Genomic DNA, 17598 nt, shown 5'->3' with positions numbered 1-17598 from the left:
TGCCTGTCAAAAGGGGCGATCAAGTGATGATCGAATTAGAACCATGATACTAATTGTAATTAGTACCATCACGCAGGGAACACCATGGGTCACTTTCACTTGCGCATAGTACCACTTTGTTAGGTACACAATAGGTTTGTGATTAGTAGCGACAGAGTGCGCTTCCGGCTTTTACAGTACCTGTGATTAGTACCACTATATGAGCGACACCATGGGTGGGCAACACCATGGTTCTGGCTTGCCTATGATTAGTAACCACTCTATGAGGAACATCACGAGATAGTACGAGTCCCTGTGGTTAGTGTTCCATTCTTTCATTTTACCCACATTAGTAAATGGACATTTGAAATCTTGTCAAAAGGTTCTGAGTCGCTTATTTATTCCTGGGAATTTTCGGAATAAGAAGTATAGAATTTCTGTACATTGTCTCGCTCATATCATAGAAGCGTTGCCTGTAAATGGCACTGCAATGTGCGAATCACCGTAGGTCTGTATTACATGTGCAAATTTCATTACCTGTGAGTAGTACCATAATGTGTGGAATACCGCGAGTCTGCGCTACTTTTGATTAGTACCGCAATACCATGGTTCTTCTTTCCTAGCGATAAGTACCATTATGAGGGGCGGCTGACTTGGATTTTGGACCCCTTTAGGCTGCAAGTATCATCAATTCAGTAATATGCTATAGAAGCAGTCCCTTGGTCAGTAATACTCTTGTTTTACGTCAGTTTCTGTGAATGTGAGGCATTGCGGGTCGGATCCACTGATTGTTTTAAATTCATTTCCATCCATTAATTCTTCGTCCTCGCGTTTTGAATTCTGATCGGTGGAGGATTTTGGACTTTTAATTTTTCATTACACATTTCGTCTCATGTTGTACCATTTAGGGCCGATGATCTAGATGTTAGGCCCCTTTAAACACCAAGTATCATCATCATCATCATCATCATCAACAGGCCAATGACCTAGTTGTTAGGCCCCTTTGAACAACAAGCATCATCATCATCATCCATGTGTATAGCTCGCAACAATCTATGATTTGCCAAAATTGTCATAAAATTTACTATACATGTAGTGATTTGTTCATAATAGGGAACATTCTTTTAATTGGTGCAGTTCGAGGCAGGAAGGAAAAAAATGAACTCTATAATTTTAGCTATGTTTTTTGAGGAAATACACTGTTCTTCAAAGTGTGGTAAGATTTCCACCCATATTTGGTCTAACATCGTATGAGCGGTGTTCCATTCTTTCATTTTACCCACATTAGTAAATGGACATTTGAAATCTTGTCAAAGGGTTCTGAGTCGCTTATTTATTCCTGGGAATTTTCGGAATAAGAAGTATAGAATTTCTGTACATTGTCTCGCTCATATCATAGAAGCCTTGCCCAATCGAAGATACCAACTTCAGTAAAGAGAGACGTCCACTGCTCGAGATGCTAGGGACAAGTTAAGTGGAATGAGATATTCCACTTGCTTAAATGGTATCTTTTGCAGATATATTCACATAAAATGCATGCACTACTTGCTCCACTTGCTAGTAAGTGAGAATGGAGCAGCAGATAGGCTTCATGCACGCAGAGGCAGTACTTGCAGTAACCCCACATGGAGATGATGCCACCATAAAAATTTGTTTGTGCATATTATTATTATTATTATTATTATTATTATTATTATTATTATTATTATTATTGTTGTTGTTGTTGGGTATAGATTATGTGGAATAACCAGATACAGGTTACAGAGTATAACCCTGCAAGAAAATTATTCATATAAAAGGAAAAATCATTATGTAATATTTCCTGAATAAATTTTTCGTTAAGTTTATAGACCAAGGCTTTGGGACACTTGTCATATTTATTTCCCCATGAAAATACAATTTGTGAATATGTTTACCCATTCTTCTTAAAGGAACACACATTTGATATCTCTTTTTGAGTTGGTAATATTCCATGGTGAATGAAAGTTTTTTTTACTCACTGGGCTTTTATGTGGCATAACATGGATCACCACAGAGCTTCAGTATGCATGATGTCATGAACTTTTAACTCCGTTCACAGAGTTGCTCATGCCTCTTTATGGTGCCATGGAGGCTGGCTCCAAAGGTATTTTGCTCTGAGTTATTGATAACTGTCATAGAGACCATGCTTGTTTATCAACTTAACTGTCCTAATACCCCATCCATGTTCTGTTTTATTTGGTCAAAATATTTTGCTCAGAACTTTCCTAAGTCATTTTCTCTCATTTGCTTTACCTAATACCCATGTCTCAGTTCCACAAGTAAACATGAGTTGATACTCAGTTTGGCCCTCCTAGAGTAGGGTGGCTCTCTGGAGCAGCGAGTCAATGACTTAGGTCCTATAACTTCAGAATACCATACTACACCTAATCTACTATGAAAATAGTAATCTTATTTTACTTTGATGGAAAAATATTTATGAAACATAAAAATGAACTCTAAAAACAAAAAAAATTCTGCTATTGTAAGCTACTTGAGTATTTTACTCGAGTTTTAAGAAACAGGTCCCAGGAAGCTATTGACGATTTTGGGAGCTGGTCCATGGTCGATAGAAACTTCAGTGGTGGTGTGATCCACAATTGTATGTGTTTCTTGTTGAATCAGCCTATTATCTTGCCCAGTAATGATCTTGTTTCCTATACCAGTTGCTGGGCGCCCAGGTCTTGCATAATTCAACACATCTCGGAACGACTGGCATCATCGCCGCACCATTTGCATTGACATGGAAGGATGCCTTTGTAAATATAACACGATGACAGCCCACCAGTTCTGTGCATTCTCTGGAAATAACAGGGAAACTTATTGTCTGATTATCCTGCATATTATTGTGTTGTGTGTTCATGCAAATGCATAACTGTCTCTTTGAGTTTTAAGAAAATACTTGAAGCTTATGTTGAAATTTTATTTAAAACTTAGGCTGGGGTCATGGATGGCGACGAGTGGTGAATGATTGGTACTTAAACCAGGAACCTCTACAATTGGCTGAGTGTGCAACTCGATATCGCAGCATGTACTTGTGGTCTCATAAAGACATCTTAAAACTGGCTCATCCTGCCACTGAGGATGTTGGTAAGTTTGTAACATATTTATTTTGTCAATATAGATAATATCAGAGGTTTTAAAATGTTTCAGAACTTCACGTTGTAACTGTTCGCTCTCCTCATCAAGACACTTGGGGAGATGAAAGTTATTACCTTGGGACACATGAATATCAAATAAACTATTTGTGGCTTGCCCGCAAATTGCCACGCAAATAGAAACAATTAACATTCCACGGTTTCCCATTTCTCTATGTGATGTTTGGGCACCAGGGTTAGTTTTAAACAAAACTGTAAACCAAAATTTATATTTACTAGCATAGAGACTTATACTTAAATCACAGGGGTAGGATTTTAAATAATTAACCATTAAGTATCGCTGAAGAAAAAAAATTAACGCAATATAAAATACAAATGAATTTATTATACAAAAAAAATGAGATGAATCGTAAAAGTTCCTTAAAGCGTGGAGGGATTTAGAATTTACGTTACTGAATTTACTAATTGCTTGCTTTATCTAATTGAAGCTCACCAATTGCAGCTTTCGTTGAAGTCATCGGGTTTCCGTGGTTACTCGTTCACTTCTTCTCGATGTAGAATTGGCTCCATGGACATCCTTCCTTCCTTCTCTGATGTGGTACGGGCTATCTGGACTAGCACTCCCTAATAGCCTAGTCTATTAAAATTAGACATTGGCCCTATACTTGTAAAAACTGATCAGCGTTGATCGTATGAGGAGAAAATTCAGAGATATGAATTTTTCCATATTAGTAGAAATCTCAATCCAACTGAGCTATAATATTTATACGGTACAGACTTGTACCAAATTCCGTAGACTTGAACTAAACATAGTTCTTCATCCAGAAGATTTACTGAATATAACACAAGCCGTAAGCTTGTTTCGTCTCACGCAGATCCGATAACATAACCGCATCTAAGTACTGTATCGAAGCGATAACACATTGTACAAAAGTAACTATGTCGCGGAGCGACGAAACACTGTTTCAAAAATCAGTAACGTCGTTCACAGTAGATGTTCTAATAGTAGATCAGATGACAGCAGAAGTAGTAGTTAGGTTCACAGTAGAAGTTGTAGTTAGGTTGTTAAGTGCCGTTCTCGTGGTGAGAATCTCTATATATCCGGGCTCACCCCCACTCTTGGTAACAGTTCAATCTCAAAACTCATATACAACGAAGTATCCGATTCGTAGATCGATTTATCAACTCCCCTTCTCTTCTTTCTTGACAAGTCCAGTAGGCGTGGCGATGATGTAGTTGACCAGCTTGCAAGCCTCGCGCGCGGGTCGCTGTTTACTAGCCTTGGCTCATGAGTTAAACCCATGAGTCATGTAATTTTCCACGCTCAAGAATAACCTTCTCCGTATACACAAATATGAGATGAAATGACAACAACAAGATTTCAACATATTAACCCGTTGGGTGGGCGATGCGGCGAGATCCGCGGCTACAAGTCACTTGCTCGGTGGGGAACGCGGATATATCCGCCGATTCAAATTGTATTTTTTTCTCATTTGCCTGCCTGCAGAGGTTTATTTTCTTTTCAGCAGCGTATTCCGGATGAGGCTGCCCTCTGATGTGAATTTTTTCAACTATGTTCTCCGAATACCTATGTGTCATCCATGAGTTGCAACATAAAGATCGCAACTGACGTCCGGGCAAGAACGACCTAAGGCCTAATAGCTCCGTGCTGAAGCTTTAGCTCACCGCCTAATCGTCCCTTGGATGTAATAATATTGCTGTTGAAGGGATTTCTAGTGATTATGACACTGAAAAGACATCTCTGATGACATTTTAGAACTGTGACTTGATTTATTATCCCCGTCCTTCACGACTGGAGTGTGTGTTTATCGCGAGTTACACGACATTTTATTATCGTACGCATCCGTAATACTTTGTGATTTCCGCCCAAACTGCTGAGACGAAGGTTCTATTCGATCCTTTTTCTTACATTTTTTCCCGCTAAAGTATCTGTAACGAATTACCGCCCCCCCCCCCCCCCCCCCCCGCACTGTTAGAGGAAGATTATTTATGGGTCATGATAAACGAAACGTTGGAATTTAGTGGGGAGAATTGTGGTATTAGTGAAGTAAGTTCTGCCGAAGGGGAATTTGTAAGTGACAGGAAATTACCTGGAATAAGTACTCCAGGCTCGTAGCTGATGCAAATGTTCAGCAGTCGCAAAAGAGACGACATGTTCGATTCCAGTTCAAGTAGCGATCATGACAGTGACAGTTGTGACGATAATACTGATTACAATCCAACCATTGCAAGTTCTTCATCAACTTATACTGAAAATGAACAAAGAAATTCCCGCTTTGATCTAAATTTCCATCATGATGTAATGAGAGTGATTTTAGGGAAAAGAAAACTGCGCGAAATATTTTAATTACTTTTTTATGACGAGATATGCCAGAACATAGTTGAACAGACAAAAGATGCCGAGCAGGAAATCGCACATAAAACCCAGTTTAGTAAGACGAAAGGTAGGAATCGAGATCAAGACCGTGTCCGAACAAATAAGGACGAAATAAAGCTTCTTATGGCCATATTGTTGCCGTAGGGGATTGTACAGAAACCTAAATTAGGACATTATTTCTCGCAATCGTTTGTTCACTACGCCTATTTTCTATGAGCTGATGACACAGAAGAGATTTTTTCTCGCCAGATTGAGTGGCCTGGCCGGCCTCCGGACACCAGCTTGGCAGGTTCGATTCTGGCTCAGACCGGTGGTATTTGAAGGTGCTCAAATACGTCGGCCTCTTGTAAGCAGATTTACTGGCATACAAAAGAACTTCAGCGGGACTAAATTCCGGCACCTCAGTGTCTCTGAAAACCGTAAAAGTAGTTAGTAGGACGTGAAGCCAATAACATTTTTTTTTTTTATTCGTTGTGCCCAGCTGTGGAGCGCGTTTGAACTTATTTTCCACAATGTTTCTTCTTCTTTTCTTCCCAATATCTCTTCATTTTTTCACTGTGTTCCTTTCTGCGTGTTTCTGTCCAGCCTGTATTTTTTCTTGTTGGTTTCTCTGCAAATTTATGTTTGTTTACTAAGCTTCTAAATTTTATTCTATCTTGAATGGTTTCGTCTTCAATACCCATTTCTTGTAGATCTTCATGAATTTCTGCTAACCAATTGTTGCGGATTTTCAGGGTTAGAGCTAGATTTAGAATTTTCTTTGTCAGCCTGTTGTTATCCATTCTGTGTAGGTGTCCGTAGAATTTTAGTCGTCTCTTTCTGATGGTATCTGTGATTTTTTCTGTGAATTGAAAAATTTCGTGTGGTTTCTTTTTCATCCAAATTCCATTTTCGAACTTTGGTCCTAGGATTTTTCTGAGAATTTTCCTCTCTTGTTTCTCAATGCTTTTCATTTGTGACCTGCCGCCAATGATCAGTGTTTCAGATGCATAAAGTGCCTCTGGTTTGATGACTGTATTGTAGTGTCGTAATTTTGCATTTTTTGATATACATCTTTTGTTGTATCTGTTTCATGTGATTTTGTAAGCCCTTTGCAGTTTAGCAGTTCTTTCTTTGTTAGCTTCCTGATTTAACCCTGCTGGCTGAATAATTTCACCTAGATACTTGAATTTGTCTACTTGGGAAATTATTCCACAATTGGTGATTAATGGTTGATTGTCGAATCTTGATTTAGTTCCTTCCATAAACTGCGTCTTTTCAAATGAAATTTGAAGTCCGGTTTTTGCGGCTATTTCATTCAATTTTTCTATGGATTGGATTGCTTCTTGTCTGTTGTTCGAAAGGATCGCAAGATCATCTGTGAAAGCTAAGCAGTCAAGGTGAATTTTGTCTTTAAGAAGTCTGCCAATGTTTATACCTTTAGTTTCTTTTCTCCATTCACGAATCACTTTTTCCAAAACTAAATTGAATAGTAGTGAGGATAGTCCATCTCTCTGTCGGACGCCAGTTCTGATTTCGAACGGTTCAGAAATTTCTCCCAAGAACTTAACTTTTGATGTTGTGTTGGTCAGAGTTTGTTTAATCAATTCCCTCGTTTTCCTGTCGACTTGAAATTCCTCTAGTATGTTGAACAGGGTCTGCCGATCTATGGAATCATACGCTTTTTTGAAGTCAACAAAGGTGATTACTGTTTGTTTGGTTTTGCAAATCTGTAGTATGGTTTTTAGGTTTATGATTTGTTCTGCGCAGGATCTCCCTTTTCGGAATCCAGCCTGATAATCTCCGATCAGGTGGTCTGTTTGTTTCTCTAATCTATTAAGTAGAGCTTTAGAGAAGATTTTATATACGAGTGAGAGGAGAGAAATTCCTCTGTAGTTATTAATATCTGATTTGTCTCCTTTCTTGTGAAGCGGGTGAATCAATGCACATTTCCAATCCTCCGGAATTTCTTCAGAAAACCAAATGTCCTGTAAGATTTTTTGAATACTCTGGGCCAGTTTGTCACCACCAATTTTCAACATTTCAGCGATTATTCCATATTCTCCTGGTGCTTTGTTGTCTTTTAAATCTCTGATTATTTGTTTGACTTCTTGTAATGTGGGGGGTTCTGAATTTGGATTAGGTGTTGGTTTTTCATAGGTGAATTGTTCCTTTGGAGATTCACAGTTTAAAAGGTCCATGAAATGGTTTGCTAGGAGTTCACAATTTCCCTTATTACTTGTTTCCAAAGTCCCATCTGTACGTTTGAAACAGAGACTAGGTGCCTGGTAATTGGATAATTCTTCTCTGAATGTTCTGTAGAAGTTCCGTGTATTGTTTTTCTTGAAATCTTCTTCTATTTCTACCAGTCTGTTTTGATCATATTTTCGTTTTTCAGATCTGATGATTTTTGAGGTTTGTTTCTGTGTTTTGAAGAATTCATCACGATTTTGACCAGTTTTATGGGAACTCCAGTTTAGCCAGGACCTAATTCTGACTTCTATGGCCTTGTCACAGGTGTCATTCCACCACCTGTGTTTGCGTTTCCTTGGGGGATTGCTGATGTTTTTTGAAGCTTTCAAGAGTGTGTCCTTGAGTTCTAGCCAGTTTGAAGGAGCATCGTTGGAGATATTCGCAAGGAAATTGTCTGAGTTCTGTCTCAGAAATTCAGGGTCGATTCTTGGGTTTCTGATTGTTTTGGTTTTCTTCCTGTTGGGTTGAAACTTTACTTTAACAAGAGATAGGTGGTGGTCGGAGTCAATAATTCCCTTTTTGACTTTAACGTTCATAATTTCTTTTTGGTTTTTCTTGGAAATAGATTTTCCTCCACAGCTTTATACATATCTCTGACAATGAAGTGAATAATGCAAAACTTCCTCCAAAAATATACGAGATAAATCCAGTATTTGACCACCTGTTAGCAAAATTTTCGGAAGCTTATACCCTGATGGCAAAATGTCAATTGATGAGAACCTCTTGCTATGGAAAGGATGGCTAGGGTGTAAAGTTTACATAACAAGAAAACGATCGCGTTTAGGAATGGAATTATATAAATTATGCGAAGGCGAGACAGGTTATATAACATGACCTGCTTCCGTGTGTATCATAATGAACAGCTGTAAAAGACATAACACTGTGAAGACTGTAAATACTGTAAATATTACCTGTATTGTAGTCTGTTTATGTCACTTAGTAATTGTAGGGAGGCTATATAAACTTGATCCCTCGAAAGCTCAAACCAAGATAACAGAAAATTTCGTGAGTATTATAATTTATTCCATTGCACATCTTTTAAGTATATGTAAACTTTGTAAATCTACAATTTACATATACAGAAACATTTATTTCCAGGCAGAGATTGATAGTAACCTGCCTAAAATATTCAGGTGAAAGTTATTGTATAAACAAAAACCAGAGCTTTGCTGTTAGGAAGAAGCAGTCTCGATATCACAGTGTGAAAGCACTTAGTATGTTTTTGCACAAAGTATTGAAAAATTAAAATAATAAAATTTTTCAAGAATTAAATACATTATATTCAAGTAAATATTTCTCTTTTGGCCCTTCAATAGTTCATTTTAGTCTAAGATTGTTTTTAATCAAGTAATTAAATATATTCTTCAATCAGGGAAATCGCTCCCCACCTAAGAGTGAGCTAGTGTGTACTGAGCTCCCCTCTTAAGGGGTTAACCAAATCCAATACATAATAAATTCCTATCTTTCATAATATAATAATAAATAATAAATGATGTTATAATATATACAATATGATTGCAAAAACCTTATTTACAAATGCTTGTCGTAGAATAAATATGTTATTACGAATAATTGCCGATGGCGGATAAACTTGATATCAAATGATATCGCGTAAAATGATATATTAAATTAGTAGGGCTGGAGAAGCCTGGACGGTTACAACGTGCTATATTTATGGATGTACGTGATTGTTGCAGAGGGATATTTCATACACCCTATTCAATGGCAGTACCAGCAACTATTCCCTAGCATGAAAATTTTCTCCCTTATTTTGTTTTTATCCCATCTTTGTTTCTCTGATAATGAGTTAACTCAGGGTATTCAGTACCCACTTTATGGAAAAGGAATGTGAAAACCAGATAATTGGTTACAATGCAAGCCTAAGCAGAAGGGAATGCACTTTAGGAAATGGGAAAGGTTACTAAAAGCTTCCCACGTTTCAAAATCAGTTGCATGTCTGAACATGTTCACACTTAACATACAAAATAATGCAGTACCTGGAAAACACAGCGCCAGATACTCTTTAAAATCGGTGTACTGGATGACTGGATTATGAATCAAAATAACTTCAGTCATTGATCTGCATTTAGGGCTGTTGCCCAGGTGGCATATTACAATATGTCAATTGTTTACCTATGGCCAAATGCATCAATTTCAATGAACTGCTAATCACAGGTAACTTAATATCTGTTTAAATTGTAACCTTTGTTTAAGAAGATTGTGGTGCACCAACCGTAATTACCGATTACTTAATCATGTTTATTCATCAGTGGATTTAATCAGTGAGCATAAACATTTTTCACAAGAATACAATACTGAACACACTCACTTGCATTTTGTTTTGCAATTGTTTGCGTGGTTACAACTTATACAATCATATTGAAGGTGCACACATGGACAAATGGTTCAGAATGGAAGATAAGACAAGGAAGATATGTGCAAATTATTCTGATTTCAAGACAGACATCTTGACAGAATTAGTTGTGAAACTGAAGTGTTATTGTAAACAAGATGACTGATGGAATTATTACAAAAAAGAAACTGGAGACCTGGAAAATGATTTAAAATGAATTCAATTCAATTTATGGTGAGCATATTTATTCAGTATATATTACCATTAATTAAAATCACTCCATTCTTTTTATTATTATTATTATGTTACAAGTTATTGTTTCTCAAGACTACAAATATTTAAAAGTGCTTTGAAACTGTGAAAAGAAAAGCAAGAAAGATATGTACAGATGAGAAAGCAAATTTGAATAAAACTGATGGGAGTTATTTTTAAGGCTTTTAATTCCAAAATGACAGTAAACATCATGGCTCCAATTGTGCCCTCAATAACAATGATGTAGTATATCAGGGAGCGGGAACAGAAGGTAATTCTCGCTATGTAAATATGATGTAATAAATTATTACTTACTTGAAAAATAATACATTTACGTATCGTGATGTTGAACATCTGGTCATATTCACTTTGCGGTTTCTAATTCTATTATCATTGTCATTGGAAATGTCTCTCTATTATTTTTTCAGAAATAAGCTCCCCACTCGAAAAGAGAATTTCTGTAGATGTAATAGATGTAACTGATCAAACAGTGGACAAGATAGGCCTACAGATTTTGGCTTCACTACAAAGTGAACCAAATGAACCACAGCCAGTATCTTCTGGAATGTCATTTTCTGTTCCAAATTCATAAAAGATCTTTTCCAGCCTGCCGAAGAAGAAAGTAGGTGTGTCTCCAAAAAAATAAAATATGTATTCCTGTGAAAAGAGAATTCTTGTGTTAGACCAACAAATCAAATTTATGAGAAAAGACCATCAGAAAGAAAATGAAATAAAAAAAGCAAAATGGCAGTATTAAAAAGAGAAGCTAAAATATTTGCAAAATATGAATGTTAAAAATGAATATTCATGTTTAGGTGTTATGTTTGTTTACGCTGTAATGGTTTTGTTAGTGCAGGGCTAAAATTCCTTTTCTTGTATTTGTGCAGTTACTACGGGTAAAATATTAAAAAAAAACTTATACAGTAAAACCTCTCTATAACGGACACCTTCGGGACCGAAAAAGAAATGTCCGTTATGAAGGGGTGACCACCCGAGAGAGGTTATGAAACTGGTACCATTAAACATAAGTTGGTACACAATAACCCATGTATTGTATGTGTTAACAATTCTCGCAAATGTACCTTTAATTGTATACTGTATTATACAATATACTGCACTGTAATCGCATGAGAAAGTTGTAGTTGGGCTGCTGCAGCTGCGATATTCTGTATTAAAGAGACAAAAACACTTCTATGGAAACCTTTATCGTGCACACTGTACACTATTACCGTTCACCATGTTCAAATTAAGAACATACGAGTTTTTGAAATGTTAAATCAGTATGTAGATGTAGCAATCTCTAGCACAGTACAGTAAAGCATTAGCACTTGAAAAATCCTTAATGTTCGTTTGTTTTGTCCATTTCGGTTTAGCAATGATATTTTCACTATGTGCAATTAAATCCTGGGTCAAATTTACACCTTTTTCATCGTTTTGTTTATAATAGAAATCTTTCAGTCACTTAACAAAGCTGAGAACCTCACTGTACAAGGTTATTGGCAGCACATTAATTTCCATATTTTCTTCAAAGTCATCATTAGCATCACCTTCACTCCCGCTTTCGTCGGAATCTTCATTTCTGTCCTTCCCTTGGATTGACTGAAGAATTATTTTCATGTCTGCACTGTCACACTCTGTTGGATTATCTAAATCATTCGATATAGGTGTTCACTTGTACACTGTAACCTGCTGTATTGATCAACTGTTGTGTTGTTTCCATGCTGTCAGGAAGGGTATCCGATTCTATTTTGGGATGTCCACCACTAGGGGGAAACCCAGCTTTCAGAAAGCAGTTAAGAATTGTTGAGGCTGTAACATTTTTCCATGCATTGGTTATCCATGAAATTGCTTGGAGAACATTCAGTCCCTTTGTCAGTGTTTGAAGGGTTACTTAATTTCCGTTAAGTTCTGATAATATGTGCTTCATCACTGTACATAACCTTGAAGTTCTGAATCACTCCTTGGTCAAGCGGCTGAGAAACTGATGTTACATTTGGTGGGAAAAAGACGATCTTCACATTCTGCTACTTAATTGTATCCGGATGTGATGCTGCATTATTGAGGAATAACGAAACTTTTCACTTCTGGCCATTTGTCCATTTGTCCTAGCCACTTTGTCATTATTTCTCTGGTCATCCATGCTTTCCTATTCTCTTTCCATTCACTGCCAAACTTTATCTCCATATTTTTAAAACACCTTTTGCAGTGTTTCCTATCACAAGGGGCTTCTCCCCTTCTCCACTCATACTTGCACTTAGCAAGACTGTAAGACATTCTTTCGCAACTTTTCCACCAGTACAACAATTTCCTTTGAAACACAAAGTTTTGTCTGGTAAAGCACGGAAAAATAATCCAGTTTCATCGGCATTCAAAATATTTACCGGAGCATACCCACCTATGTTTGAAGGTATTTTTTCTCGCCAGTTTTCAACAATCTCCATATTAACATTGGATAATTCTCCGCAAATCACTCTGAAGTTGGTACCATGTTGCTTTCTGAATCTTTCTAGCCAGCCATTCAAGGCTTTGAAATCTCCAATACCTAATTTTGCCGTGAATTCAAACGCTTTTGCTTGTATCGTTGGTCCAGACACAGGGACATTCTGACTTCTTATTTTAGTGAACCACTCTGGTGTTGCCTGGTCAATGAGAGCTCCACTACCACTTTGAAACAGTTTAATGCACTGTTGGTTGGTATTTAAATGCCATTCTTTCACTAGTTCCTCTTGCTTTTTCACAATTTCAGCTGCCTGTGTTTTTTCCAATCTTGAACACTTCGGACTGTTTACGCACATCACACTTCTCACGTTTATGATAGTCTATTATGCCTACCTTTTCTTTTAGAGTTAAAAACTTCCTCAGAGCCAAGTTTACACCAACTTACTAATGTAAAACTGAACACATTAAAAGCCCACGAGTCAATGAAAAGTAACCTGACAGTGAAGGTACGAATTCCAGTGCTGTCGAGCAGGTCAGATCACACAACTTTCGGAAGTGATAGCGTAGCTTAGTGTTGCCTTCCAAGAATGTGTATAGCCTGGACCAAAAGTTATGGTGTCTGCGATTCTTGGAAGTACCACCTGTACAAAAAGTAAGCGAATACATACTGTACAGGACACAACAACAGTATTTTTTTTAAAAAGAAAGTGTCCATTAGGAGAGGTTTAATTGGAGTTTCTGGTGGCTATTGTGTGTCCATGTCCGTGAAAAAGGGTGTCCGTATAAGAGGGGTAAATTATTCATACACAACATGGTGTTTAATTACGGACCTAGAAAATCGTCTGCCAATGAGGGGTGTCCGTCGGTGAGAGGTGTCCATTAAGGCAGGTTTTACTGTGTGTATGTATGTATATATATATATATATTAATGGATCATAATACTGCATTTTTATTTGTGCTGGCACTAATGTTTGTACTTGAAAAAGACCTACCTGGCAACCTCCTTGCAATTATGTTGCATAAAGTAACCTGTCGATAGCTCCAATCACTCCAGGAAATCTGGCTATGTTATAAAATCCTTCCATGAACTCATCTTTTTTCTTTGACTATCTGTTCTTGGAAAGTACATATATCTGTTGCTGAGAGAAGCTATAAGGTTACTTACTGTATGCCATGAATAATCCTGGCTGCAGTATTTTTTTAATGTGTATTCCAGCAGTATCTCCTATTACAATATTAAAAGCACCTGCAGTGTAATATCTCAGAACAGTCAGTAGCCTGTTTACTGCAGAAACAGTATTTTTTTGTTTTGCATCGGGAAATCCACCTGATTGCGAATTTGTTGTAGCAAAAATAACACAGTTCATTTCAAGATGGAATTTTTCTCATTCCGTTCTTCAAAAGGGTTACTTCTCTCAACTATCGCTATAATGTCTCCCGGATTACTAGTATAGCCTACTCGATATTGTAGATACAATAACTCGTCTTTACAATTGTCTACAAACCTTGCCTCCATTTTGAAGTTTTGCTGCTAATCATTGTTTAGCATTCTTAAATGCAGGAATTTAACCAGTTAAGTTTAAATCGGGGTTTAAGGCCATAATCGGGATTGATCACTGTAAGTGACTATAAACGGAGATTAGTGGCAATTTTAAACTCGATTACAATAATCGAGGTTGATGCACTCGGCCACTAGTCTTTTCTTAAATGTTTTCAAATAACTTGGAAATTTATTGATCATTTCCCTTGATAGGTTATTTCAGTCCCTAATTTCTCTTCCTATAAATGAAAATTTGCCCCAATCTTGATCTTTCCTACTGTCAAAAGTTCCACTCAAACTTATTCATCTGCTTATGTCATTCCATGCCATCTCTCCATCTATATCTTGGAATATACTGCTTAGTCGAGTAGCTCATCTCCTTACTCTAAGTTTTTCCAGCACAAAGTTTGCAACATTTTCGTGACACTACTCTTTTGTCAGGAATCACTCTGAACAAATCATGCTTCCTTCCTTTGAACTTTTCTAGTTCTTGTATCAAGTAATCCTGGTGTGGGTCCCATATGCTTGACCATACTTTAATTGGGGTCTTACTAATGACTCAAACACCCTCTTCTTCACATCCTTACTGCAATAACTAAATATGCTCATAACCATGTCAAGAGATCTTTAACCTTTATTTACAAACTTGTTAATGTGATTACCTTAATGGTCTTTCCTTAGAATTAACACCTACTGTAAGTATTTAACTGTGATCACCGTGAGGTACTTTCACCCCATTTACCATCATTCCATTATATGCTGTCCATCTCACATTGTCAATGTCTTTTCACTGGAGGAAAAAAGTTTACTGTAATGTTTCTGTTTTTTGCAGAATTAGACAATTTTGTAATTTAAGATGAATGATAAAAATCGTGGCATAGGAAGAGCCTTCCAAAAAATGAATTACCTCCATAATTTTGTACAGCATTTGGAGACATAATGTTGATTGCTCTTTCAAATTTGTTACTGCTGCTTTAGTGTTGTTTCTCTGGGAACCCACTCCTAAGTTTTCTTCTAATTTTGCAAAGAATTCTAAGATATTTTGACTGAATCATTAATTAACAAAATAGTTTTTAGCCCTATGTTCTGTCATGGATTAGGGCAGTGGTCCTCATAGTGGGGGGTGGCGCAGAGAGTAATCTAGGGGCAAAAGTCTAAAATCGAAAGTTCATATGACGATACGAATTTCATCTCATTTTTTAACAATTATTGTTATTGAAACTATCAAGTTGACAGTTACTTACAGGTACACCTCTTTGCTCCAGGATTTCAGACATGTCAATATGTTGACATGTTCAGAAAAAGAAGGGCTGCCCTTCTCAGGGCAGTAAACCAGGCAAGAATCTCTTCCACTCCTATTCAAAACTGTGTACTTTCATGGAAACGTACTACCTTGCTTAGTATTGTACTAGTGCTGACCAGAAAGGCTAGGAATTAAAACCCTGCCAGCACAAGTTCCTCCTATAAGAAGGAAGTCAGGTCCCAGATGAAACTATCTTTACATCATTTTGTTTTCAGACCAACTTTGCTTTGAGGGAGTGAAAGCTAAGTGGACTAAGGATATCTTATTCATAAGTTAGAAGTAACAGACATGAAAGTAGCAAGAATGAGGAGATAAAGCCTAAGTTAGGAGTGATCTCGATGGATGAAGCTGTTCGCATTAACCGGTTTCGGTGGTGGGGTCATGTGAGGCGAATGGAGGAAGATGGGTTACCTAGGAGAATAATGGTCTCTGTTATGGAGGGTAAGAGGAGTGGAGTGAGACCTAGATGACAGTGGTTAGACTCAGTTTTCTAACGATTTGAACACTTTGAGATATAGAACTAAAAGAGGCCACAGCATTAGTTACAAATAGAGGATTGTGGTGGCAATTAGTAAATTCACAGAGGCTTGCAGATTGAACGCTGAAAGGAATAATAATCTATAATGAAGATGTATGTGTGTATATTTCAATATTGATGATTCAGTGATACAAAAATTTGAAACTATCAAGTTGACAGTTACTTACAGGCACACCTCTTTGCTCCAGGATTTCAGAAATGTCAGTATGTTGACATGTTCAGAAAAAAGGGCTACCCTTCTCAGAATCACTGAACACAATCGCTGGGAACTGGAAGTAGCTGGAATGCAAAGCAATTTTTTCATTATCTGTGCAAAATGTAGAAGCTGGAGTGAATGTATCTTCCACCACTGCAAAGAGTCTGCCAAGTTATCTTCTAGTTCCACCAATGACTTTTAGACTGCAATCTCCATCACAGATGGTTCCAAATATAGTATTAGCTGATGTACCCCTGCTGCACTACGGAATTCTACATTGTATACAGAATAGTAGGTTAGGTAGTGTGCACGTTGTAAGATTGTATGAAATTTCATAACTCTTAACGTTACTGTGGAAACGCGACGGGGAAGTCACCAAACATCTTATGTGAAGACTGGGTTAGGGAAATTTTATTTTAATAGTAGGCCCTCTTGCCTACCATCAGTCACAATCAAGTTGGGGAGTTTTCATTATAATGGCAGACGCTCACTCTCCACCTGCCTTTTTACATCCTCAGAAAGACTATCTCAGTGGTTTTCCCTACTTAAATAAACATGGGTTATTACACGATGCCAGTAGGAATGTCACCATTAAAGGCAATGCTGTCATATGAAAACTCGAACAAACAAAAAAATCATACTATTTCTCACTTTTTACGAACGGTACTACGCTGCCGATCTAACAGTCCAAAGTTCCAGATCTGGGACGACCAGGCCGCAGACAGCCATGAGCCGCGAACACTCTTTAATTTCAGAGGGGGAGGGGGCGAATAGCATAGTCCCAGGGAAAAACTATGCAGTTTTACTCATCTGTTTAATAGGAGTACCCAATGAATCAGAAAAATCGGTCACTACACCGGCGAGGGGAAAACACTGATTTGGAGGCAAATTTTTCCTCCAAGCCAGATGAGAAACCCCTCCTTGCTGCTAATCTATATATATATAAAATAACTTGTCCTGACTGACTGACTGACTGACTGACTGACTGACTGACTGATTCATCATCGCCGAGCCAAAACTACTGGACATAAAGAAGTAAAATTTTGGGGATACATTCATATTAAGATGTAGGTGCTCGCTAAGAGAGAATTTTGGGATATTCCATCGTTAAGGGCGTGAAAAGGGGGGTGAAAATTTAAAATGAGCGTATCCATGTCTCAAAACTTTGAAAGTTTACGGATGTAAAAATTGGTATTTAGAATCTTCATTAAAAATAAAGAAACACATTTTTTTGTTTTCAGAAAATCCCAAT

General features: G+C 37.4%; 1 protein-coding gene across 3 annotated transcripts in view; it reads left to right on the top strand.

Annotated features, from left to right (window-relative positions):
- Positions 1–17598, top strand: part of LOC136880507 (RNA-binding protein Ro60) — a 193697-nt gene that overhangs the window by 35892 nt on the left and 140207 nt on the right. For all 3 annotated transcript variants that reach the window (XM_067153306.2, XM_067153308.2, XM_067153307.2), the window contains exon 4: positions 2935–3087. In XM_067153306.2, coding sequence (XP_067009407.2) covers positions 2935–3087 — 153 coding nt within the window. The remainder of the gene's footprint in view (positions 1–2934; positions 3088–17598) is intronic.

This window comes from Anabrus simplex, chromosome 1 (assembly GCF_040414725.1).
Source record: "Anabrus simplex isolate iqAnaSimp1 chromosome 1, ASM4041472v1, whole genome shotgun sequence".
NCBI lineage: Eukaryota > Metazoa > Arthropoda > Insecta > Orthoptera > Tettigoniidae > Anabrus > Anabrus simplex.
The sequence above is the reverse complement of the archived record's forward strand: the minus strand, read 5'-3'. Positions and strand labels throughout refer to the sequence as shown.